Here is a 25,556-nt window from a genome sequence, read left to right on the forward strand (position 1 = left end):
AATAATTATGAGAGGACTTAAATAAATAATGTAAGGGTTTTATAACGTTGAAAGTCGCTTTTCTGACGAAAAGTGCAAATACTGGGTCTGCTTCACGGTATAAATGTATACCGATGAAGTATCCTGAAAAATTATGAAAAATATGTATATATTCCTAGAATGATATCTAGGACTGGAATATCAAGTTTGAAGTCATAATAATGAGAATTGATGTCAAAACTAATACTGAGAGTGTATAAAGCGCGTACCGGCAAAGTGCTGTGAAAATTATAATAAAAACATAATAATTCTTAAAAAAAGGGCTAGGTTCAGAATATTAAGTTTGGTAATAAAATGATTAGCTGAGCTATTAAAACTAATACTGATGAATAAGTAGAGTAACCTTATATAAGTTAACTTAAACATTCACCCTATTTGATTCAGAAACCTACGTAGCTCTTCCCAAAAATCTGAGACCACCCTTTTCTCCATTCCCTAGGAAGATCTCACCTTTCTTCGTGGGAGTTAGCAAAGAACCCCTTTTTATGTATTCTTCTTCCTTTTGATCCTTCTTGTAAGTGGAAAGTAGTTACCTTGAGGCAGAAAGGTCTCTTTTTGGAACTCTTTTTGCTGCTGTCTTGGAAGGAGGAGTGTGAGCCTTGAGAGTTTTAGAGTTGGAGCTTATATCAATCTTACTTGGAAGCTCTTGTGGTGAGAGAAGTGAATTTCATCACTCCATTTTCGTGTACACAGCTTGGTAGGAGTAAAGAGTGGGTTTTCCAACATTAAAGACCCATTATTTTCTGTTTGCAAGGCTTTGAAGTACATTTCTAACCTTTGTTCTTGAGTTTTCATGTAAAAGATCAAGTCTTGGCATGTTAAATGAAGATATTAATTAACCAACACGAACACTTGCTTAAATGTGTCTAAAAATGCATACTTGAACGTCTGGAAGTGTTAAAAATGGAACCTTGAAGGGATATCTTCACGAAAATGCAAAACTGCATTCTGTCGCGAAATATCCGGATATTTGGTTTGTGATATCTGGACATTGATATCCGGATATTGGGTCTGAGAATATTTGGATATTGATATCCGGATATTGTGTCTGTGAATATCTGGATATGGATATCCGGATATTGGGTCTGTGAATATCCGGATATTAACCTTGTGATATCCGGATATTGATATCCGTATATGTCCCCGAGGAGTATTGGGATATTCTGGAAAAAATCATGTTTTGAGCTATTTTACCCAAACAAAAGTGTGGGTTGGGTTTCTGGACCCTTAAATGATTGTTATGAACCTCTGGAATAATTTAATTAAGTCAGAACAAATAATACTGAAGGCTTATGGCTTTGAGAGAAACCTACGGTCATTAAACAAAAAAGAAAACGTTGTCCTAATGCAATAAGCTTCTATACTATGAATATTAATTATATTTCTGGTATAAACAGACCTTGATTCTACTATTTGGTGATCTGTGAGCTGCTGTTTGGATCTTGAACTTGATCATACTTCTTGACAGGTAAGTTCCGTGTTCTCAGGATTAATCCCCATTTGTTCCACCATACTCCAAGAAGGGAATAATAGTTTTATGTGGTATATGTGCTTATCTTTTATTTGAGATGATGAAATGATGCACTCTTATATATATATGTTATGTGGTGTATTACACATAAGATGATAACCCCTGAGTGTAGTGTGAAACTGCACAAGATAGTAATCCCTGAGTGTGGGTATAAGGTAGATATGCCTTATGCTTCTTATGTATATAGAAGCAGACGTGTGTAAATCATATCCCATAAATATAACTTATTCCTTAATATAGCAGACGTGTGTATTACACCTTCCGATCATGATTTAATGGGTTATAATTTAGCCGTGGTTGAACTGGGTAGTAATCGAACCAAAAACATTATGGATTCACGGTTCGATGTATTCAACCGGCCCTCACAACAATACAACCAAAGCATAGCCCAAAAGCAAGCCTTTCAGTTGATCACACTAAGGTATTTTTTTTTTCATTGAATACCCACACGGGTCCTTCATATTCTAAACTTGTAACATACAAGAGCAGCGACTCACAGACGAGCCAACTGAGCTTTTCTCCTCGAACGAATTCTCTGCAGAACTGTCTGTACTCGGTTTTGCTGGCGATATTGTGAAAGACTAGATATAACATCTTCACTGTTGTCTGAAGTTTCACGGCTAGCAAACATCAAGGGAGACACCTCAGGCAAGAAATCAATTCCTGCCAGGTGCTGAGCCCATTTGTAAGGACGTGAAGTTCTATCATCATTAGACATTGTTGCATCCCCAACAAAGAGCTTGGCTGACTGCATCACCATTTAAATAAAAAGAAATGGCATATAAATATAAAGATGAAGGAATATATTAAAGAGACAGATAGATGAACAAGATGCCTAAACCTGGTGAGGAAGCTGGAGACCCGTGTCATCAGGGAATAAATTGCATAAGATGTCATTCTCACGACCATCATTAGATGCATCGACTCCAACACATATAACATTCAACTGCACCAAGTACTCAAACTTTAGAGTCGTGAGTTTTGCAGACTCGAGAACAGAAACCTCGTCGTCATACACATGGAGAGTAACTTTAAGTGGGTGAATTTGGAATATTCCCGCCTGGTCAAGGCTCTCCTTGCCTTGAACCCTCCTTGGCCTTTTACTCCATCTCTGACCATCTTCATCATCAGGTTCATCATCTTCCAATTTGGAACTCTCCACTGTGGAGGAAATGCCTGAGTGATAAAACAACAGCATAGTGAATTTCTAGATTTTCTATTGCCAAAGCCAAGTGATGTACACCATACACGATTACACTTTGAGAAAGATGGTAAATATTTAATCCAACTAAATCAAGGAAACATTGAGTGAAGACCGTTAATAAATATGACAGTACTTTAAATGTAGTATGATACAAACCTTGGGAGAGCCTCACCCCCAAAGCTAACTAATGAGGTAGGAGAACTTAAAGTTCATATAAACCCCACACCAGAACCTTATGTTTCCGATGTGGACTCCAAGGTATGAGACTTGGAGTAGGATCCTAACATTCCACCATGCTCCGCAACCCTGGTGCCCACGAGGACTGGCTTTGTGCTAGCCTTTTACTAGCTCTGGGGAAACACTGCAATGCCAGCGTCACCACCCACGCTGCTCGATTGCAACCGAGAGACATAGTGGAAAGCTCTGATACCAATTGATACGAACGTTAGAAGAGCCTCACCCCAAAAGCTAGCTCATGAGGTAGGAGAGCCTAAAATCCATATATACCCCACACCCTTATGTTTCCGATGTGGGACTCCAAGTCCCATACCTTGGAGTAGGATCGTAACATAGTAATAAACTTCTTTTCTTTTTCTCATTATTCTATTATTAGTATTGAAACTATTTATAACCTATTTTTAGTAGCTAATATCCTGAATAATATGTTGGAGTAATTTTTGGTTTGAAGTTGAATCATTGAAAGGAAACTGAAAAATTGAAGTTTATAATCCTATCTCATTAGAAACAGTGAAGCTTCAAAAGTACCAGATAACATAGATTCCAAATCCATAGAATGCTAGAATTGACACATCAACTCTCAATTACCAGTGTCCTTGCGAGCTTGATGGTGGGCAAAAGCTTGAGCATCTTTCAGGCTTCCTATAATCTCCAAATCTATGGATTCTCCAAATGCCACTTTTTGAGCTAACAGCTGTGAGTAAATCACATAAAGTGGTGGCGGAAGCAACTCTGCTGAATGATGCCGCATTAGTTTCTTGGTATCCTGAACTCCTAGTTGGTTTTGTACAGGCAAGGATGCTTTCTTTAGAGACTTGAGATGTGATGGGAGACTTGATAAGAACTTCTTTCGATTTGCAATTGTCTCCAAAAGACTTTTCTTTTGTTGTTCTAGTTTCTTACGAAGTTTGCAGAGCTCTTTGCGCTGGTACAAAATTATAAATATGAAGTATGAGCATATTTATTGCTATTCACAAGAAAACACAAAGAATACAGATTACCATCACAAGCTTTAAAGATAAATGAATGAGAAAAAGAACTTCTCAACTTTAACACAATAAAGCTACATGCTTATTAGAAGACTAACCTAAATGCCAACACTCATTTACAGGTATGTGCAATATATAACTTGCTCTCGGTCTCTATCAACAGAACATAAGTAAAGTAAGGTGCCATAAAACTATTGGGTATGGCTCATACTTCGCATGTTAATGAAGGCCCTAGTTGTCGGGGTCAGCAGAAAGGCAACTGGGGTCCTGCTCCCAGGTGAGCGGGCGGGGGTCGGGGGGCAGCGCCCCCAGGCTCGTAGAGGCTAGGTACTGTTGTGGGCCTATATTTTATTGTAATTTTCTTAGCAGTTTGGGCTTGGGCCTATGAATAGCTGCTGTTAGGGTTTTCTAATCCTATTTATATTTGCCTCGTAAACCGAGTGACTTGTAACGAGTGGCGATGAGGTGAATATAGTACAGACAAGCTGGACGTAGCCTATATTGGGTGAACCAGGGTAAATAGCTGTGTCTAATCTCTCTACTCTTATCTCTTTTTCTGTTTTCTCGATTCTGTGTGATTGTCGATTTCCAACAAAAACTCCCGCTCTGCTCAGAGTCACAGCTCTCCTTCAAGTAAAGCAATTCAATCTAATGAACAAAATGTCTACATGTTTCAGAGACTCATTAACACAAGGCCACCATCAATTTACCCTAAACTCCTTATTTTACTCTAAGGGAAACTAGTCTATTAATACAATACTTTTTGCTGGAGGCAGAGGCATCCATGAACATGACAGTACAATTTGATTTGCAGACAAAGGTGAGTTCTGCAATTCTCCAAACAACGAAATCCTTAAGTCTCTGAACTCTTAGATCATAAAAACTTTGATGCAATATGTCGAGAATCAAATATCCCAAGAAGCTCAATGTAAGCAGGCTGTGCCCAAGAAGCGGATTATTGTGGCTGAAAGGTCGCTGGTTTGATTCTTAGGTGAAACACCTTGGGGTCAGTGATAAAAATCTTCACGCTCTATGCCGAGAAGGGGATTAGTCTCGTCTAAATGGACGAGGACACCACTAGAAACCCAAAAAAAAAGAGAGGCTGAATGTAATATACATTGCATTCTTTCTATGAGCACTTATTCCTAAGGCTTCAACAACTACAATCTACATATGTAATTCCCAAATTCAGTAAACGAAAGCAAATGATCACCTGAAATAGCTCAAAATTGAGCCTCTTAAGCATGAGATTATGGGCACTATGATTTGACAAAACAGAGCCCTTGATATGTTGCGGCACATCACGAAAAAACTCTTCCTCGTTTACCAGCTCAATCTCGGGACATTTCGACTTGAAATCGTTGCAAGCCTTTACTGCTTTAACATAGTGACTTTTCTCATACATCAGGTTATGAAGCTGCTGTGTTGTGAAATCCAAAGGTGCCTTTGCACGCTCCGTTTCGGTTTTCACAAACTCTTCCTCCACCAAGATACAACGATTTACCTGAAAAAATTGAAGAAAAAAAAAAAAACACCGCATTGTTAAAATCTGAAGTTAGTTGTAAATAAACCCTAAGTGGAGGAGTGTGATGAGGGACCTGACGGAGAGTGACCAAGTGGAGGAACATTTGAGTGACGAGCTCTCTCATTCTGAGGAATGGTTTGGTTTTGCGTTGATTCTTAATAGAGAGAATCTCGGCGATGATGTTCTCTACTGAAACCTTAGTGTTTTGCAACAATTCGTAGGGAGATTCCTCATCCGAAAGCGGAAACCCTAGCTCGTCTTTGTCGTCGTTTACAACCTGAACGTCAACCTCCTCCTCCTCTGTTCTATCACCGTCTTCCATTATCCTCTGCGGCGATAACGAATCAGTAGTGTTTTCGGATCGCTCTCTGTAAGCGCGGGTTCTTCTTTTGCTGTCGAAACAAACATTTCATAACAATAACAAAATTGAACTTTTAGTTTTTAGTGTATGTTTAGTGGGTTTAGTGTCCGTGATGCAACTTTTGTGTCATTTTTTAATAAATTACGTAGTTTTAGTGTGTGTTTTTTGTTTTTTTAATTTATAAAATTTGAAAAAAAAAAATGAAGTAATTATTTCCAAAAATATGTGAAAACTTATCAAAACGACCTAATTTCATTAAAAATGACATAATTTTGTGTCATTTAAATTTTTTTCTACTTTCCACATCAATGTCAGTTTCTGAAATGAGAAAAAAAAATATAACTTTAAGGGAAAGGTTATACTTACAACCTATTTTCCTTTACAACCTCTTACGATCAATATCTTAACCGATAAGATTTATTGCGAATTAATAATTAATTAATAAATTTTATTTGCGAAAATCTTATTGACTGAAATCAACGGTTAAAATATTGATTGTAAAAGAAAATAGGTTGTAAGTATAACCTCTCCCTAACTTTAATATTATACTTATATATTTTCGGAATACATACTTATAAGAAAATAAAATGACATAACTATGTATTTAAAAAAAATAAATTTATTTTCTTATAATCTATTCTTCAACAATTGTGAAAAACATTTGTTTTTGAAAATAAATCATTTTAAAAACACAGACAATTGACTATTGTTTTGGATTCCTTATATTGCCACAATTCACAAAAATAATGTAACTATTTCTTATGGATAGGTTTGGAACTATGCTAAAGTTGTTCTTTATAATATATGGCTAATGGTTTGAACTGGAAAAAGTAAAAAATAATTTTTTTTTGGTAAACAAAGTAAAAATTAATCTATTGCAAATATTCAACGATAATGTTGTTATTATAATTTTTTTATATATACATACAATAGTGATTCTTAAATTTTTCCTCATCACGAGTCCATATTCATAATGATTTGCTAATTTTTTTTTATAATAATAATTTTGGGGCTCAAAAGTTTTTGTTTCTTGTTGTTATATAATTTTTTAAAACTTTTAATTTCAAGTTAATTTTTCAAATTTTAATATTATTTTCCTTATTAATCATGTTCAGTTATGAAAAAAAGAGAGAAAAAAAATATCAAGATTTATAATACTTTATAATGATAAAATATAAATTAAATAATCCAAAAAAAAAGGCATATAGCGTTTGCTGCTTTTGAATAGGGTCACTTAAAACTTAAAAAGCACCAAATGTTACATGCCTTCGTCTTCTTTTGTACATAATATTGATAATATGGTCATCGCCGACACCGACTACGAAGGTGCCGCTATCGAAGCCCTTGGTTCTCTGTTCAAGGTCACCCAAGTCTTTCTCTGGTTAGTCCTCACATTCTACTTTTTTTCTCTCTGTTTTGCTATGCACTCACAAAAACGAGGTTTTACTTACCTAAAACCCTTTTCTTCTATTTTCCACAGGGATGATGGCCCGCGGGTTTCGTTATCAGCTGAACGCTCCGTGAGTTTATCTTTGCTTACATGCTTTCTTGTTAACTGAACATTTATAGTTACCGTGTTTGATATCTGCTATCGGTTTCTTGTATATTAGAAATTGGCTGAAGCTGATGAGAATGACAATGACGGTTCTGACCTCGTTCCTGGCAAGTGCTTCTGATTCTTCATTTGAACACTCTTTGCTCTTAATTTTGACATTGTTTGTCTTTATTTCACCGAAAATTACTTGTTAACTCTGAAAATGGTGCTTTAATCATCAAATTGTTTTCTCATGCGTGGAGAATTTATGTAATAATTTATTTATTTATTTGTTTATTTATTTTTTGTCTTGTGTTTTTCTGCAGATTGGAGTGACCTTATTCGACCTGAGGATTTGGAACTTACCAGAGAGATGAGTGAATTGGGGCTTCCTGTTTCCTTTCAGACAAATAAGGAGGTAGGCATACGGATAAAAGTATTTTCCTGAAATGCTGTGATAGAAGGTTGCTTGTTATTAAGATTTGGTCAGAAAGGGTGAGAAAATGGGAGAAAATCTAAGAAAGTGGAAAGAGAGAATTCTGAAGAGTAAACACTATATTGATATATTCTGAACGAGTGAAAAGAATACTTATCGAGAGAGAACTGGCTCTATTTACAGAGCCTTTTTACTGTCTCAGCTATGAGTCAGCACCTACTAATCTGTAACCAAAATATAACAGAAAGGGAAAACTAATTAACAGATTAGAGTGTGAGTAATCTAATACATCCAGAACTAGACTACAACAATAACAAATAACCGAAGCTAAAGCTGTATGCTAATACTTGATTTTATGTGGGTTCATCGAGTGCCGACCCTAATTAGTTTAGGATAAAAGACAATGTTGATGTTTAGAGACTAAATCTGATAAGATGAATTGAGTGTCTCTAACAGTCCACACATAGTCTCTATATATTCCTACAAAAGAATTAATTTTAATTTTCTTATAACAAGTTTTCTCTATTCTGTTTTGAATGTATACATCATCACTTATTCTCCTCTATTATTCATGTTTTGCTTTGTATATACCATTAGATTATTAGTTTTGAAGTTCCATTAATTATGTCTTGTCGTAGAAAAGAGGACCAGTAAAAGGCAAAAGAAAGGGTACACATTCAAAGCATCCGCGTACTTGTCACAATCCTGTAGATGAAACTCTTTATGAAGATAGTGGGGAGGAGGTTGTATCTTCTGCTAAATTTCATGATAAAACAAGCATTTCTTTATCTTTTGTATCAATGCTGGGTCAAAGTGAATCATCTTACTGTGATGGTGTGGTGGAGTTTGATATGACCCAATGTCCCTCAGGTGAAGGAGCTAATTCAGCATGCTGTACTGGGTTTAATAATGATGTCTCCAGGGAGAAAAGTAATGATAATATAAATGAGGCAGCAACTAATGATGCCCAGGATGGTGACTTTGTAATCAGCAAAAATTGTGTTGATTTGAAAATTGCACCAGCTTCAGATATTGGAGTCTGTGCTGGAAGCCATTTGACAGGTGCTGGTGTCAATCATTGTGGGATAGAATATGGTGAAAGCTTGACTGACAATGAATGTGTTGAATTTTCACCAAAAGATACAGATTGTGAGACTATTTGCTACGACGATGGTGCTGCCACTTGGCAACCACAAGCTAATGGATCTGAATTTCTTTCCATGAGTTCAGAAGGGGTTGATTGTGACAGAATTGATGTGTCAAATAATTGTGGTGAACTTGGAGATTGGATGGTGTGCTGGGATACTTTCTATATGAGAAAATACTTCTATAATATCAAAACACACTCTTCTACTTGGGATCCACCCTCAGCAATGGAGCATCTAGCAATTGGTGGGTGTACTGATACAGATGATAGTGAAGCTCTAAAAGCAGTAGAGGAGGGTGGAATACAAAATAACACTAAACCACCTGAGGAAACCTTGATTGAAAATAATTTAGAAGGAAAGCAACATGAAGAGTATTCAGCTGAGATTGGACTTGCTACTGGCAATTTGGTCTCGGATATCACTACAAATAGTGATGACCAATCTCTTGATCGTTCAGATGAGTCTCTTGAGAGAAGTAGTTGCAATGATGGATTTTCATGTTGCTCGGTATCAAATACCCTGGATCATATAATTAGGTATTTCATGTTCTAGTTTTAATTCAATGATAAATGTAATCAATGCTTCTCTATAGATTATTATCAAATCATTTTGGAAAAAAACTATTTGTATGAAAATTCCTTATTCATTGCAACATTAAACTAAAGCTGATTGATCTTCACAAGGTTTGCAGCTTGCAATATAAATGCTGAACCATATACTTCTTGGCTTCTAAATATGACTAACGGGACTATACTTTTCCTAGATAGCTAATATAAATTCCAAAGTTGACACAGCCTTTCAATATTAAAAACAACTAGAAGAGTAAGAAACTGGCTCTCTTAAAAGCTTAATTTATTAGGTGAAATCCCACAAATTAGATCCACTCAAAGAAGTTTAATTTTTTAATTTTTAATTTTTCTTTTCTTTTTTTTTATAATTTTATTGGAGGAGAAGAGATGGCAAGAATCAAAATACGAACTACTTAAATGGTCTATATATCTAACAGGAAGAACAACATGAAAATTCATGTTTCAACTTGCATTTCTGATTTTTATATTTTACTTGCTCTCCTAACAATTGATATGATTTGCAGCTCTAATGAAAGACACATCCAAGCAGCATCAGTGGTTAATCATACACCCTTGGAAAACATGGTAATTGATGTGTCTGGATTGGATACTAAATCTGATCCTTTGATGTCAAAACGGGAAAAGAAAGTGAAAAGAAGACAAAGGCAGAGAAAATTCTACAATGAAACTGAAGGTTCGTAACAAACACTTGTTAACTGCTTATACCATAAGTCTGGCTTCTGCAATACGTTTGCTATTCTACTAAATCTCTTAGCTAGTTGGCTCCACTTTTATGACAACATTTTCTACTAGGAGTCAAATGCATATAATACTTGATAGATGCTTATATGATTGCTTTGCTGTTCTAGGAGTCAAATACCTAGGATACTGAATAGATGCTTGTATGATTGATAAAAACTAATTTTCTGATGTCACGTGAGATATTAATGTTTAAATATAGATTTTGTTCAGTGGTTGCATGTTGTTGAAAGTTGACAGCTATTACCCTTGTAATAAACCATTTTTGCATTTTGCAGATCTCCACTTTCAAGAAATGCCTGAAGCATATACTGCTACAATTGGAAAATATTGGTGTCAGAGGTATATCTTATTCTCTAGATTTGATGATGGTATAAAAATGGATGAGGAAGGATGGTTTTCTGTCACTCCAGAGCCTATTGCTCAGCATCATGCAGTGCGTTGTGCTAGTGGCATGATAATTGACTGTTTCACTGGCGTAGGTGGAAATGCTATCCAATTTGCACAACGGTGAGTAGTGATTGCTAATCACTCACTTGTTGCTAGGCAATGAATTCATTTTAGCTTTTGGTGACCTTGATTGACAATGTTTATTAGATGTTTTATATTTGCCAAGCTCATAGAAAGACTTGTATTTTTCCAAGGAAGAAAAGAAAGTTAACATATATTTAATATTTATCTATTGTTTCAGCAACTTGAATAGCATTAAGATAACAGAGTGAGGGAGAAACTTCAAATATGTTCTTTGGTTTGTTATTATCTTCTCATTTATGCGAACTGCCTCCTTGTGTTCCAAGTTGCCTTGGATTCTGTATGATGATACCCTGTAGGTATACCTATGAGTGCCTTCATGTTCTCAAGGGTTAGTCCATCGCTGCAATGTCACCCTTCATTTTTTTGACCTGATATTATATATTTTCATTTCAATAAATGGTTTTTGTTTTGATTGGATTGTCCACCTGTTGAATTCCAAATTTACTTAAACACTTTGTTTGTATATAAATTTCTGATGGAGTCACCTAAAGCCTTCAGTGAACAATATTTGGATGTGATTCTTATCCTCCTGCCTTTAGTTTATTTTAGGTTGAAATTATTCTGTAGGTCCTTATAGTTGTATTGAATTTTTAATTTTAAATAAGTCCCTATAGTTTAAATTTTTTTAACGGAGTCCTTATACTTTTAAATTGTCTAAAAAGGTCCCTACTCACTAACGACCATTAACTTTTGGTAAACTATAAGATCTTAATTAAAAACTCAAATAAAGTGTAAGGACTTGTTCAATTGTGCTTTGTGTAGTTTAGATCTATCTAATTTATTTAAATTTTCAAATAGATCCTTATAGTTTAGCAAATCTTAATGGAGTCTTAATGACTCATAGCGAATAAGGGCTCATTTAAAATATTTTAGAAATACAGGGACCTGTTAAAAACTTTTAAACTATAGGAACTTATTTAAAATTTACTGAAACTATAGGGATCTAGAAGTAATTTAATCTTTATTTTATGTATGTTATTCTGCTTTATAGTCTATTAACTGCCAATGTTCATTTCATATGATTGTTAATCACAACTGGGTAACGAGATAATAAAATTTCTCGTTTCATCTAGTCAACTGTATCTGGATCCTTAGTGTAATTCCATTATAAAACAGTATTCAAGTTAAATTTTCGATTAAATAGGTATGATGTAATTTTGGTCCTATACTCAGGTCTTCCTCTGAGATATTTTATTCTTCTTTTTCTTCTGTGAAAATGATGGTTACTTGGCAATAATTATTTGATTTACAGGTGCAGACATGTAATTGCAATTGATATTGATCCATTGAAGATTGACTATGCTAGGCATAATGCTGCTATTTATGGTGTGGATGATCAAATTGACTTCATAATGGGTGACTTCTTCCTCTTGGCACCAAAGTTAAAGGTGCTAAAGTTTCCAGATTACATACTTCGCTGTTCTTATTTTATCCTACTGAACATATTTTATCCTTACCTGTACCCTGATCACTGCTTTGATCTCCTGGTTTGTCCTCTTCTTACCTCTTTTCCTGAAAGCTTCTCCAGGAAGAGGTTAATATTTCCTTGAAAAATCAATTGATCGCTGTGATTGTGATGCCAGATATAATATTGTATCAAATCATAAAAAAAAACGTGTGAATGTAAAAAAAGACAGGGGGAGGGGGAAGAAGTCATGGGTGGGTTACCCATGAACCTTTCTCAAGAATCTCAACCTACTGAAATGATTGTATGTAAGAAAGTTGTGCTTCATTGTTTTCTGAATCTGCTCTTTGCTTGTGGCAATAGACTTGTGTGCCTCAAGGAATGGTACATCTGCCATCGTATTTCCCTGCCTTTTCCCCTGATTTCTTGGTTATTCCTCTTGCACATAATATGGTGTCACCTTTGCAATTTTATATAGAATTGGATGACAATGAGGGAGTGGATTTGATACTATACTCTGAATGCTGAAATTTGATTGTAAGAAGCCAAAATTTGTAAATTGTGTTGCAGTAGTACTAGTAAACATACTTACAAAAGTAACGTATTGATAAAAATTACACTTATTATCCTGACAATTGATTTTAAATACTTGAATTTCAGAAAGTAAATCTAATTGGGTGAATTTGTGTCTCCATAACAGACCATTCTCTGACCATGTAGTCAAGGTCTCCAAGATTAAATCATTACCGCTCCCACTCTTCTAATGAAGGTTTTGGAATTGTTTTTGAAAAAATATGTCTTGCAGGCTGATACTGTTTTCTTATCTCCACCTTGGGGGGGACCTGATTATGCCAAGGTTAGGACTTATGACATGAAGACAATGCTTAGACCACATGATGGGTGGGTAGATGCTTGTCTTTTTGCTTTATTTTTCCGTTTTTGCTTAAATCATTTACTATTCTCCAAGATTAAATCATTTACCCCTCTCCTTTTTGCTTAATTTTATCTTCTAGTCAGATATATTACCTTTTTTTTTTGGGTAGATAGATGCATAACTTTTTACTTTCCCGTTTTATCTCGATGCTTGTCTTTTTTCTTTAATTATCCTCTTAAATTTTATCTTCTAGTTAGATAAATAACTCTTTTTTGGTACATAGATACATAACTTTTTTACACTCCCGTTTTAACTCAATGGCATTGAGTCAATGCTGCTTCTGTGTAGATATACTGTGTTCAATGTTGCAAAGGAGATTGCTTCGAGAGTTGTCATGTTCCTTCCAAGAAATATCAATTTCAACCAATTGGCGGAGTTATCTCTATCTGCCTGTCCACAATGGTCGTTAGAGGTAATTTCAACTTTTTGTCTATTTGACATGCTTTATTTTGGATGTGTGATCTCTAAGGGTGTTGTGCTGAACTATTGAGATGAAGTTGTGACGTACATAATTAGATTATTGTGTTTTTTACAGGCTTAAGAGGTGTTACAGAATAAATAAGAGTAGTAGATGTAATGTCATGAATCATTATGTAGGTGTATAATGTGGTAACTCTTTGTCTTAGTCTTCTGTTAACTAAAGTTCATGATGTTCAACTTCCCACAAGTGTCCTGTTAGGGGGTTTGAGAACCTTTAGTTTGGAGGACGATGCTAGGAAAAGAATGAAAAGAAAGCAATATAGGCTGTACGTTGGGCGTTTTAAGCGTAGGACTGTAGGAGGTATGAACAGGATGACAGCTCATTAACCATGATTTTTTCCCCCCTGGGGTCGAAGAATTTTATATGATTTTGTTATGTGCTCTGTAGTTTTATTTGAACTTAAGCTGCTTAGATCTGCTAAGATATTTATTGTATAAAATTGATTAAAACTAAAAACACAGGCTTGGCTGGCTGTTGCGTTAACCCTTCTTAAATGAGTTGCGACTAAAAATGTAAAATAGGATAAAAAGAAGCAAGGCACCCTATAGTTCTCCATGTTACCTTCGCCATTGTTCCTGTGTGAAGCATAATAACAAATGGGAGGTTTATTATTATGCTTTTATGCCATCATTGTATTCTTTGGTAGCTTATTAAACATCATTGCCTTGTAAATTAACCCTTTCGTCTGGCATGGTTCCAGGTGGAGAAAGTTTATTTAAATGGAAAATTGAAGGCGATCACTGCTTATTTCAGTGATACAGCAGTTGGAGGGTGCTGAGTTCAACACATTCACTTCTGCCTGAGTGAATTAAGGATATAATCCCTTGCGGGGACCAAAAAAAAAAAAATTACTAGATGAGGTGATTTTGAAGTTACGCTCCTGGTATTTGAGACACCTTCCTGAGCCAATTTAGCTCAGTCTCCAAAATAATCCCCTGCGGATTGTATATACTGCATTTATTTGCCAGGGGAAGAGAATAGTTCCCACAGGTTAGCATGGAGCTAAAAAAGATGGGTTGCTGACGACAAAACTTTAATCGTTCATGAAGCAGGTTCCATCCATGATGTTGAGATCTAAGGGGAAGCACTAGGACCCATATTGGGGCCCATTGTAAATGAGGATCAATTTTCGTCTTAGGAATCTTTGCAATTTTGTATTGTACGATTTTACGCTCAATTTAAAGCTTTGCCCATTATTAGTCATCTATTTTTGTCTTAAAAGTTGCCAGGTATCTTTTGCCATTGTGCAAAATTGATTCAAATTTTTCCTTGTGATTGTTGAGTAGTGGGACCAACGTAAAATAAATGACAGTCCTATGTTTAGGAAGGTTATGCCTCTCAACTTTAAATTGAACACCACTCCTTTCAAGAACTTTAATGCACAATCTGCGCAAAAGTCATTTTTCATATATTCATCAATTCACTTTTTACTAATTCATTCATAGCTATCTATTCTCTATTATTTCAACGCGAACAAGGTTAAAAGAAGTTTGTGAACCAAGATTTGCCAGAATAGCATTAGCAGTTCTAGCCTAGGTCCCATTCGTTGGGATCGGAATGGCATATGAGCAAGTGATAGTGTTCAAGTTGCCGAGTCTTGTGAACTCGATTTCTTTATCTGGGAAACAGTTAATTCAACCATTGGCTTAAGAGTAGAGCCGGATAACATGCTCTAATTATATGGCCTTTGAATATCACCGAATGAATGCTTTAGTTGTGCTTTGCTACCCCAAAAGAAAAGAGATTATAAATATGACAAGCTGCATTAATTTTTGCAGAGATTAATGTCAGAGTCGGGCACATGCATAAGACTTCCAGCTTACAAATAGGAACCACAGTTTTTTTTTTTTTTTTTTAATTAATAAGGAAAAACGGATTCAAAGAGTTGAAATTTTGTCGTGACCGAATGATATTGTCGGCAACTGTTCCCTGTTTTTTTTAACGGAGACAGCAACCCTAAAACAAACCTTTTTTTTTTTTTTTTTTTCCATTTGTCCTTTCTTACTAAGATGCCAAAAATACAATTTAGGAAGCACGAAATTATGCTTCCCACCCACCTCATATTCACACTTCCAGCATTGTTTTTCTTATGATCACATTTTGTCATTTTCAGCAATAATTGGTTCGTTCTTTTTGAAACAAACAAATATATCTTATAAATAATTTTAGTAAACAATTGAGTGATTTTTATCTGCAAAAATTGAGTGCTTTTATACTGTAAGAAAATAGGTAAAAAAAAAAATTAACTTTTTGGCCTTAATTTTAAAACCTAAAAGTTTATGTACGATAATAAATTTTTAAAATAAAGTTATATGCCATTTAGCAGTTTTGCAAGAGTGCATCGTTTTAAGCAATATTTTTTTTTTTAATTTTTCATAAAATTATTCTAAAACTTAATTTGTATGAAACTTAATTTTGAATGAAATAAATAATAATTGTTGACTTCTAATTTGGTGCCGAAATCATAATCGCATACAAGAACTTATTGATTTATTTAGAGTTAAAAACATACAGGCTATGTACTAAAAAAAAAAAACCAACCAACCAATAAAGATGGATATAATTAGCTAAGGGTTGGTTCATATCCCACACGTCCGTGGATTCAAACTTTGCTAACGGATGTGAAGGCTTAGTGGAAAGATTGGAGAGTCTTTCCACCACCCTAGTGGGATACCGGTGTTTAATCCTACTTAAAAATAGCATACCTAGACTAAAACCTAAAATATAAAGGCTAAAAATTCTAAAAAAAAAAGCTAAAAATTAATAAATAAATACACCTTATTAATCATTTATTTAGAATTATAGTATAGCCCCATCATATTATAAGTTTAAAAAAAAAGTGTTCAAGACCTTTTTTAAAAAACAAAGGGATGAGGAGATAACAGCCTAACAGGTTTGTCATAAAAGATATATGAATTCGAATTCAAGTAGCAGGTTTATAATAAATGAAAGATATATGTAAGCCAACTATTTTTTAATAAGGAAGACTACAATTTAATTCAATACGAAATAACATTTTACTAAGGTCTCAAATTTAGTTAATGCACGGCCAATATTTAACATTTGGTTAACTTAATCAGTTCTTGTCGTGTAGTTCAAAATTTATAAAATTCTAATTATAACGAGGTACCAAATTAATACAACAAGTAATGACTAGTGATTATTTGGTCCCCCATAATAACTTGCATTAAAAAGAAATGTTCAGCAACGCGATAACCTAAAAAGTAATCCTACTTTAATCCGAAAATTGGAAAGAATGGTTATAGTGGCAATCAAGTAGGACCTGTGGACCCATAACGGTAAACTGCATGCCTGTCATAATCATCATTATCATACTATTAGTCCTCTAATTTAGATATCAAAAGACAATAGTACCCTCCATAATTCACCCCTTCCGAGTTCCGAGAGGCACCGAACCAAAAGAGAGATGTACCTTATGGTTATTTCATACGCAGTCAAATTCCACGGTCAAGAGTAATCAGGATCATATACCCCACAGACCGCACTTTGATTAACAAAAATGAAAACAAAGCACATAAAAATTCCCCTCAAAGGACACACGTAAAGTCACCTTCACCGGAAAAACTTCAGGCCACCGGATCATTGAATTCGGTGCTTTTTTCCTAACAAAAGGAGAATTTTTTTTTAATCCGTAATTTTTTTATATTTCTTTTTAAATTCTATTTTTTTTATTTTAGTAAATGGAGAGTTTTTCTCCACCTTCACAACAATAAGGACATGTTTGGAGCACCTGATAAAAAGATAGGATAAAATAAGTTATCATATCTTACTTTTATCTCTTGTTTGGTGGGTCAATAGGATATGATTAGCTTATCCTATCCAATACATGATTTCTTATTCTATGGAAGAACTAGAATAGGATTCAAGAGGATGAGATATCAATATTGGATATTCAATATATCTCCACGCTACCTAATATATCCATACGCTATTTAATATATTTATATTTATTGCATTATATTATTATTTTTTCTCCTTTATCCTTCTACATAGTCTTATTATATTGCTAATCAGGTGCTAATCAAACATAGAACATGATATTGACTTATAAACTCTATATCATATCCTACCCTTATTTTATCCCACAAACGAGTCTTAAATATTTGTCTCTTTGTATGTCTATTAGACACGCCTAGGAGTCTAACCAATAGACTATGACTCACTCTATCACGTTCATGTAGAAATAGAACGTATTCCGTTGCCACAGGTCATTATCATTGAAAAATGGTTGCTTTAGCTTAGATTAGCATAGACATAGAGACACATATTATTTGAGTCAAAACGACAATGACATGTTAAAAGTTTTAAAATCACGATACGCGTTGCTCTTCTTATTACTAAATAGTAGTACCCGCCATATTTAATGTATCTCTCACTCTCTCTGTGTGTGTAAGAGTAAGTGTGTGGCTGTTGTTTTTCTCTCTGCTAAATGCAAATGCAAATGCAAATGCGAATGCGAATGCGATTCAATGTTAGTTGAGAATGCGGGAGTTAGGGTTTCAGGAACGGAGGTCGTGGAGGCGTGCGGGTTTAAGAAGAGGTGGCGGTGGCGGCGGCGATACCAGCCCTGACTCTGTCATCTTCACTCTTGAATCCAACTTGAGTCTCTTCTCCTCTGCTTCAGCTAGCGTCGATCGCTGTTCCTTTGCATCGGACGCTCACGATCATGACTCTTTAGCCTCCGAAATCTCACTGGTACATGCAACTTTAATGCGTAACTCTTTCTGCATCTGAATCATTGTGTAATAATTGGAATTTTGGAAAAATGAAATTGAGTTTCTGAGTTCTGACACGATGAAAATGATGAGAGGATCTCGTGGTTCTGTTTCGATTGCAGCAATTGGCAGGGCATGAGCAGGAGGGTGATTTTGCTCCGAGCGAGAGCTGGAGCGGTCCAGATCCAGATCCGGATCTGGATCCGAACAAGCAACAACATGCAGATGCAGCACACAAGAAGCAGCACCAAAGTCGTTTCTCCGGGAAGGGAGAAAAAGCAAAAGGTGCGTTATGTTTAATATTAACATGCACTTCACTTCCACTTTTTTTTTGTTTTATTTGAAAAAACAAAGAAAAAGTGAACTCTGTTGCACTATCCACATCGCAGTTCAAAAGGAAGACAGTGATGGTGACACTGAAGACGGGAATCAACTCTTGGAATTTGATTCAGCAAGAAGCTCTTTCTCTCTAGCTCTCAAAGGTACCTACTAAATTTATAAATTTGCAATTCGAGTTTTATTTTTACTTTTATTTTTATTTATTTTTTTGAGTTTGTTTTCCATCGAAGAATGTCAGGATCGGAGATCAAGATCAAGATCTGAGGCCTTGTTCAAGAAGCATGATAGGCGAAGGCCTGCTTCGTTAGATCTGAACAATGCCATTGCCACTGTTTCTTCTCCTCGCTTAGGAGTAATGAAGAAGAGCAACATTTCGACTCGAAGGTCCGGTTCTGGTTCTGGCTCTGGCTCTGGAACTTTCCCGAGTCCTGGAACGCCGAATTATCGCCAAGCTGGTGTTGCAATGCAAAAGGGTTGGAGCTCTGAGCGCGTTCCTTTGCATACAAATGCTGCACGCAAGCAGGTTGGTGCGGCTCTGTTGCCTTTAAACAATGGGAGAACGTTGCCTTCTAAATGGGAAGATGCTGAGAGGTGGATTCTCAGTCCTGTATCAGGCGATGCCACTGGGAAGGCCTCACTTCCACCACCACAGAGGAGGCCAAAGTCAAAGAGTGGTCCACTTGGCCCCCCTGCTGTTGCTTATTATTCGTTGTATTCCCCAGCAGGGCCATTGTTTGATGGGGGGAATGCAGGGAATTTTATGGCAGCTTCTCCGTTTTCTGCTGCTGTTAATATCTCAGCTGATGGATTAACAATCAGTTCCGGTGGCCATGATGGGTTGCTTCCGACAAGAACAGATCCTTGGATGGCCCGCTCAGTTAGTGTCCATGGATGCTCACAGATGCAGAGTCAGTCACCAATGCCTGCCAAAGGTGAATTATGATGAATTATGATGTTGACATGTTTATGCGTACTCTGTAATGGCAGATCACATGTTTCAAGGGTGACCCAAAAGGATTAAATGCATTTTAATTTCCTGACTTTCAGTTAATCCTCTATCTTCTGTGAACTCCTTGTACTGCGTGATTCTGTATTGACTGTTTTTGCAAGATGATGTGGATGGAACAAATGAAGTCTTTGGACACTAGTGATGATATGTTGATAGTTGACAATTTCATGCTTGATGTCATTACTAATTACAAGTATAGATGACATTATGGTCTTATTTGATTTTGAAACTATACTTTCTGTGCGTATGATATAGCATTTTTTATTTTGTTTCATTTCATCTTTTCATTTTTATTTATTTATTATTGTTATTATTTTTTTATGTTGGTTCTAACTTACAGAGAAGTTTGATGGTTTCAAAGATGCGGGCACCAATGTATCCCCTGCTGTTTCCAGGAGGGACATGGCAACCCAGATGAGCCCAGAGGGTAGCTCATGCTCCTCTCCAAATATGAGGCCTTCTTTCTCTGCTTCCACCCCACCTACCCTGCCTGTCACAGAATTGCTGAGTGCCTCTTTCTCTAAAATGGATATCAGGGATGTGCAGGTAGATGAACGTGTAACCATGACAAGATGGTCCAAGAAACACAAGGCCCTATTCTCTGGTAGAGGCTTAGAAAATGTTGACAGCTGGAAAAAGAAAGAAACAAGCACTCGATCTTCGTCTTGGGAAATTTCTGAAAGGTCAAAGACGGTTTCAAAGTATGTCTACCTTAGTATTATATCAATTTTGTTCAATTTATCTGGTAAATATAGGAGAGGACAACTTTAAACTGAAACTAATGGGTTTACGTAATTTTCTGTTAGGTAGTGAAATTTTCCCTTTAAAATCGACCTTTTTTTTTTTTTTGATATAAAAATCGACCTTTTTTTAACTCTGCTCTTATCCAAATGTTACGAGTTACCTAGAAATTATCTTTCATGGTCGTACCACAACAATTGGAGTTCGTGGAATTTATGGTGATGGATTTACAAAATTAGCTATGTTACTGGCCTCGAGATGATTTAATTAAAATGCTAAGTGTGCAGGAGTTGTCAATAATCTCTCTTTATTGCTAAATTGACCATCCTTATCCAATTCAAACTAGAAAATAGATTTTTTTTTTATATTATTTGATCTGACAATTTTATCCCTGAGAAAACTCATAATTTACTAAGAAATCTTTGCACTAACTTTACATTGTTTCTAAAATTCCAGCAATTTGTATTTGTCCAGGGCTAAAAGAGAGGAAGCCAAAATCACTGCATGGGAGAACTTGCAAAAGGCAAAAGCTGAGGCAGCAATTCGAAAACTAGAGGTTAATTCCTAGTGTTTTCTTTCTTAGGAGAATTCCAATAAGAAATTCCTTACTATAAATGAAAAAATAACAACTTGATGTAATTTTATGTATGATAATATATTGGCTAAAATGATCATCCAAGTTGTTATTTTCATGGTTAACATTATTAGAAGTTTCTTTCTGGAATTCTCTCTTATTTTCTTTAATTCATGGTGCTGAATTATTTCCTTCTTTTCCATAAGTTAAATATTGGTTATGCTGTGTTAGCTGTATTTCTGCCTAATGACTTGCTTTTACTATTGGGATAGTAAAGTAGTTTTCTTATCGTTGATCACAAATCCATTGTCTTGAAACGGTGAACAAGTATTGACTTTGTTGTAGTCAAGGATTGAAGCTACTCATTGTTGGCTGTCTGATAGCCGATAGGATTAGGATGTCTTAAAGAAAGCCTCTGTGTATGTTGTATGTCAAAGATAATTTTTTTTCTTCATTATGCACAGATCAAGAATTATATGGATCATATTTTTGTTAATTCATTTCACGGCACACATACATTAAGGGATCCTTTCTATTACAAAAAATAAAGGAGAATTAGAGAGGAAGGACAAAAAAAAAGGATCATGATCTCTTTTTTATTTTTGATATCTCAGATGAAGTTGGAAAAGAAGAGAGCATCCTCTATGGATAAGATTATGAACAAGCTGAGATTTGCTCAGAAAAAAGCTCAGGAAATGAGAAATTCAGTTTCAGCCAACCAGGCTCATCAAGTTGCCAGAACTTCTCACAAGGCAATATCATTTCGTGGAACCAGCCAGATGGGTTCTTTGAGTGGTTGTTTCACCTGTCATGCCTTTTAAAGCTTCTCCAGCATTCTTTTCTGTTCAAGTGAAGCTGGGTAATTTTCTTTTTATACCTTGTCCTAGTTCAGAAATCAATATTTTGCAAGCCTTTGATTAATTTGGTTTCAAAATTATTTAAAGCAACACAATCTTCATTACCAATTGTCTACTTAATTTGGAATTTCCAAAGTTGGGGTTTTTGTCAAATGTAGCTAAGTTCTCTGTTAAATGAAAGGGCTTCATATGCTAGTTATGCAGGAAACATCTTCGGGTATTAATTTGACTGCTTTTAAAACAGATGCGTGATCTTGTTTCCTTCTATGCTTCTCCATGACTTTTGATAGGCTGAAGTTTATTATTTCCTTATCTACTTACCGTGGAAACTTGCACTAGTTACGTCCTTGTTGATTCTTGTGCATTTTAATAAAAGGATGATTGCATTTCTGACCAGGTTTCACATTTCAGAAGGATTTAAGTGTGCCACATGTTAATGAATGAAAGATGGATAAAAGAGAGAGCAGCTTACTATGTTGACACTAAATTGGTGTCACAGCGGTTTTGCAATGCATGAAATACCAGTACCTTCCGATCTGACAAAATCTAAACCCCTAGTGCCCTCACCCTTGGGAGTTCGGATTCAATGATAAATAATATATTTATGTACGTAGGCTAAATTTTAGAAATAATCAAGCTTTGTGTATTTTTTTTTCTTATCTCGTTACACGAGAGTTTGCTGTTCAAATATAAACTATTATCTATAGTAGAACGATGAATTAACCAAAAATCATTGCAATTTAGCCTTTCCCTGTCAAAATTGCCCATGCTTCAATTTATTCATCGTTCTTAGTTTGATTTATAGTAATTTCTTATTTCCATTCTCTTGCTAATTTTGCTTCATACATATTTTCGTGAGAGATATGCAATTATGCCAACAACTACTATTTTATTTGCACGAGAATACGACGAGGATCAGCGGACCTGAAAAATGGGTGTATGCCATTTCTTATTTGTATCAGGATTTCTTGAGGGGTTTAATGTCTGTACATTTAAAAGATTTCCTTTTAATTTTTTACTCTATATATTCCTGGTAATATATAGTTATAATATGAAAAGTTTTTTTTTTTTTTTCACTTTTCACGTCAGTTGATGTGAATGAAAAGAGAAAAAAAAAAAAATTTCATATTATAATTATATACTAGCACGAGTAAGAATGTGCAAAATGTCCAATTGCTCCAAACCAAATTAAAAACTGAACCAAACCAAATTAAAAAATTATTGTTTTTTAAACCGGTTAAAAAATATATCCACGTTTTACATGTGGTTTGGTTATCCATTTATCAAATGGTTTGGATAAACTGGATAACCAAATCATATCCATTTCTTTTTCTTTAGTCATTTTTTGTTTTTACGTTTTAACCCTATTTAATATTTTAATTTCTAATCCTAGCTCCCACATTCCCAAATCTCACCTCTTCAACACCTCGTCAAATTTTTGTCATTAACTCTCTTGTAAAGCTACGTGATCGTTCAAGATTACAAATAATCTAAAAAATTGCAAAGAGCAAATAGGTTAATGAATTAATTGCTTCATGTTCCATCAATTCTTTGAAGTTTGGAACGCAAATTCTATACTAAGAGCTTATCTCTGTTGGGAGGAGAATATTTGAGAAAAGTAAAGGTTATATAGAAAGATATGGAGGAAGAGAACACTTTTATTACTACACAACTCTTTTTTTTTTGGCTTAATACAAAATAATGGAGATGACCCCTATTTATACTAGTGGCACCTCCACAAAACAATGGCTCCAAATAATTCTAGATTTTTCTATACTAGCCTAATACAAATATTAATTGTGGTAGGTGCAACTACCCTCTAGAACTTTTATAGAATTGACTAGAATAAAATTTCTAGATCTTGAACTAAACTAACTCCTAAAGTATAATTCTAGATGTTGGACTAAATGTATACTTAAGCCCAATAGACCAAAAACTAAATCAAGTTTATTTATTCAACAATCTCTACGTGGTGCAGGTTGTGTAAATGATTACAAGATCCGCATGAAAATCTTTGACAAGCCTAAAGATATTGTAGATTGTTTAAAGGCTCTGATCTATCAAAATGGAACTCAGAATCCCCGAATATATGAAGGCACCAACCAAGTTAAAACGGTAAGTTTTGCTTAATGCATCAACTTGTCTCATATTTGGTATCTCCAAATTAGAAAGAGTTCAATGACTTTTAATTTTATTTTTTTAAATTTTGTCTCAAATAGCCAAACAGGGTATTGAAGTGTTCAGGCAGAAACATGTGTTAGTATTTATTTCGAGCCTGGACGGCATTGACGATGAGATTTTGCTTTTAAATTCAATCTATGACAGATTGCAAGAAGAACCAAAAGAAGTGAAAGGTTTAAAGAAAAAAGATTTCAAGATTTTGTGGATCCCCATTGTGGACGACTGGTATGATGCCCGCAAGGATAAATTCAAAGCTGTGGTTTTTATTTTATTTTTAAAAGATAACACAACTCAACAAAAACCAGTTTTAAATTTGTTATAAAATCGATTTTCAATCAAAACCGGTTATAATCCATAAATTGGTTTTGGAACCGGTTTGAAAAAATTAAAATCGGTTTTTAAAATATAAAACTGGTTCGGTTTGAAAACCAAACCATTTAACACCAGTTCGGTTTGATTTTTGAAAAAACCCGAACCGAACCGCTCCATGCACATCCCTAAGTATGGATATAGCTCTCAAGTGGTTAGAGAGTAAACCCGGATATATCGCTGTGTGATTCTTCCTAAACCCTATATCTTTTGATTTCTATCAATTGATTTCGTTTTTTATTCTTTGTATGTGTTATATAGAATCTGTATAAGGGTTGGGGATCATTACTTTTTTGTTCTAATTTGTTCTTGCATGATTTCTTGAAAAGGGTTGACATAAACATTGATTTTCATATATTTTTTCTTTCAATTTTGAATCCGCTGCAATTGCCTCTGAATTGATGATATTAGAATTGTTTTAATTTTGTTTAGTATTGGGAAAAAAGTTTATGATCAGTAAATTTTGGATTGGTTGAAGTTGTATGAAAAATGATTGAATTTTGAATTATTTCTTGAATTAGAAGTAACACACAATTCAACCCCTCTCTTGTGTGATTGTTTAGCTATCTTTTCTTTTCAGGTTTTGCTAAGATTCAATCATGTTCCCAAAGCTTGTTGAAGTGCTCTCCAAGATTGTGAAGTGAATTGGAGACCAAGATAAAAAATTATGAAAATAGGAACACCATGTAATCTAACAATCTTGTCTATGTATAATTAGGCATTTCAAGTTATTCCAAATGTGATTTTGACGAGAAGAAAATGTGCAAATTTAGTTAACCTATCAACTATCATTCAAATGGAGTCATAACATTTTGGTGAACGAGATAATCTAGTGAAAAAATTCATAGTGATCATTTCTCACTTTTATTTTAGAATCTCAATCTATTAAAATAATCTTGCTGGTCTCTGATTTTCAGCCTTCATTTATCGACATACTAAACATCGGAAAACAAAGTCTATCACACCTTTCTTCATTCCACTCCATTAATACAATTGTTTCAAGTCTAGATACATTTTGGTTGCACTAGGATGAATTGTGTAAGCAAAATGATCAGATTCTTCAA

General features: G+C 34.9%; 3 protein-coding genes across 6 annotated transcripts; 2 read left to right on the top strand and 1 right to left on the bottom strand.

The window, feature by feature from the left end:
• Positions 1 to 1,692: 1,692 nt before the first annotated feature.
• On the bottom strand, positions 1,693 to 5,931 carry LOC133290617 (THO complex subunit 5B). Of its 2 annotated transcripts, none has more exons than XM_061488733.1 (5): positions 5,599 to 5,931; positions 5,214 to 5,504; positions 3,600 to 3,936; positions 2,412 to 2,731; positions 1,693 to 2,318 (listed from the first exon to the last, which is right to left on the bottom strand). In XM_061488733.1, the coding sequence occupies exons 1-5, from the start codon at positions 5,845 to 5,847 to the stop codon at positions 2,064 to 2,066; spliced, it is 1,452 nt and encodes a 483-aa protein (XP_061344717.1). In that variant the 5' UTR covers positions 5,848 to 5,931; the 3' UTR covers positions 1,693 to 2,063. The 2 variants fall into 2 exon arrangements, with proteins under 2 accessions (XP_061344717.1, XP_061344716.1); XM_061488732.1 differs by having other exon boundaries at positions 1,695 to 2,318; positions 2,412 to 2,746.
• A 1,247-nt stretch (positions 5,932 to 7,178) lies between these two features.
• Positions 7,179 to 14,876, top strand: LOC133290616 (uncharacterized). Of its 3 annotated transcripts, none has more exons than XM_061488729.1 (11): positions 7,179 to 7,267; positions 7,367 to 7,406; positions 7,497 to 7,548; positions 7,747 to 7,838; positions 8,495 to 9,540; positions 10,098 to 10,267; positions 10,611 to 10,842; positions 12,119 to 12,254; positions 13,077 to 13,171; positions 13,494 to 13,617; positions 14,387 to 14,876. In XM_061488729.1, the coding sequence occupies exons 1-11, from the start codon at positions 7,185 to 7,187 to the stop codon at positions 14,462 to 14,464; spliced, it is 2,148 nt and encodes a 715-aa protein (XP_061344713.1). In that variant the 5' UTR covers positions 7,179 to 7,184; the 3' UTR covers positions 14,465 to 14,876. The 3 variants fall into 3 exon arrangements, with proteins under 3 accessions (XP_061344713.1, XP_061344715.1, XP_061344714.1); XM_061488731.1 differs by having other exon boundaries at positions 7,185 to 7,267; positions 7,367 to 7,401; positions 7,510 to 7,548; XM_061488730.1 differs by lacking the exon at positions 7,497 to 7,548 and having other exon boundaries at positions 7,185 to 7,387; positions 7,754 to 7,838; positions 10,626 to 10,842.
• A 3,271-nt stretch (positions 14,877 to 18,147) lies between these two features.
• LOC133290619 (uncharacterized) lies at positions 18,148 to 22,681 on the top strand. The gene is made up of 8 exons (XM_061488734.1): positions 18,148 to 18,402; positions 18,545 to 18,707; positions 18,812 to 18,904; positions 18,992 to 19,693; positions 20,111 to 20,471; positions 20,986 to 21,067; positions 21,700 to 21,944; positions 22,340 to 22,681. Exons 1-7 carry the CDS (start codon positions 18,190 to 18,192, stop codon positions 21,904 to 21,906), a joined length of 1,821 nt encoding a protein of 606 aa, XP_061344718.1. The 5' UTR covers positions 18,148 to 18,189; the 3' UTR covers positions 21,907 to 21,944; positions 22,340 to 22,681.
• The last annotated feature ends 2,875 nt before the right edge of the window (positions 22,682 to 25,556 follow it).

This window comes from Gastrolobium bilobum, unplaced genomic scaffold (assembly GCF_033153095.1).
Source record: "Gastrolobium bilobum isolate Gb01-03AN ecotype WA unplaced genomic scaffold, APGP_CSIRO_Gbil_v1 utg36469, whole genome shotgun sequence".
In the NCBI taxonomy this organism is placed as follows: domain Eukaryota; kingdom Viridiplantae; phylum Streptophyta; class Magnoliopsida; order Fabales; family Fabaceae; genus Gastrolobium; species Gastrolobium bilobum.

What these genes read in the sequence shown, in the direction of transcription:
- LOC133290617 (XM_061488732.1), bottom strand. Translation starts at nt 5,847, where the DNA reads ATGGAAGACGGTGATAGAACAGAGGAGGAGGAGGTTGACGTTCAGGTT. An exon ending in ACTTGGTCACTCTCCGTCAG is followed by an intron (nt 5,505 to 5,598) that starts GTCCCTCATCAC and finishes CAATTTTTTCAG; the next exon opens with GTAAATCGTTGTATCTTGGT. An exon ending in GTCTCCAGCTTCCTCACCAG is followed by an intron (nt 2,319 to 2,411) that starts GTTTAGGCATCT and finishes ATGGTGATGCAG; the next exon opens with TCAGCCAAGCTCTTTGTTGG.
- LOC133290616 (XM_061488730.1), top strand. Translation starts at nt 7,185, where the DNA reads ATGGTCATCGCCGACACCGACTACGAAGGTGCCGCTATCGAAGCCCTT. An exon ending in GATGATGGCCCGCGGGTTTC is followed by an intron (nt 7,388 to 7,753) that starts GTTATCAGCTGA and finishes TGCAGATTGGAG; the next exon opens with TGACCTTATTCGACCTGAGG. An exon ending in CCTTTCAGACAAATAAGGAG is followed by an intron (nt 7,839 to 8,494) that starts GTAGGCATACGG and finishes GTCTTGTCGTAG; the next exon opens with AAAAGAGGACCAGTAAAAGG.
- LOC133290619 (XM_061488734.1), top strand. Translation starts at nt 18,190, where the DNA reads ATGCGGGAGTTAGGGTTTCAGGAACGGAGGTCGTGGAGGCGTGCGGGT. An exon ending in TAGCCTCCGAAATCTCACTG is followed by an intron (nt 18,403 to 18,544) that starts GTACATGCAACT and finishes TTTCGATTGCAG; the next exon opens with CAATTGGCAGGGCATGAGCA. An exon ending in AGGTCAAAGACGGTTTCAAA is followed by an intron (nt 20,472 to 20,985) that starts GTATGTCTACCT and finishes GTATTTGTCCAG; the next exon opens with GGCTAAAAGAGAGGAAGCCA.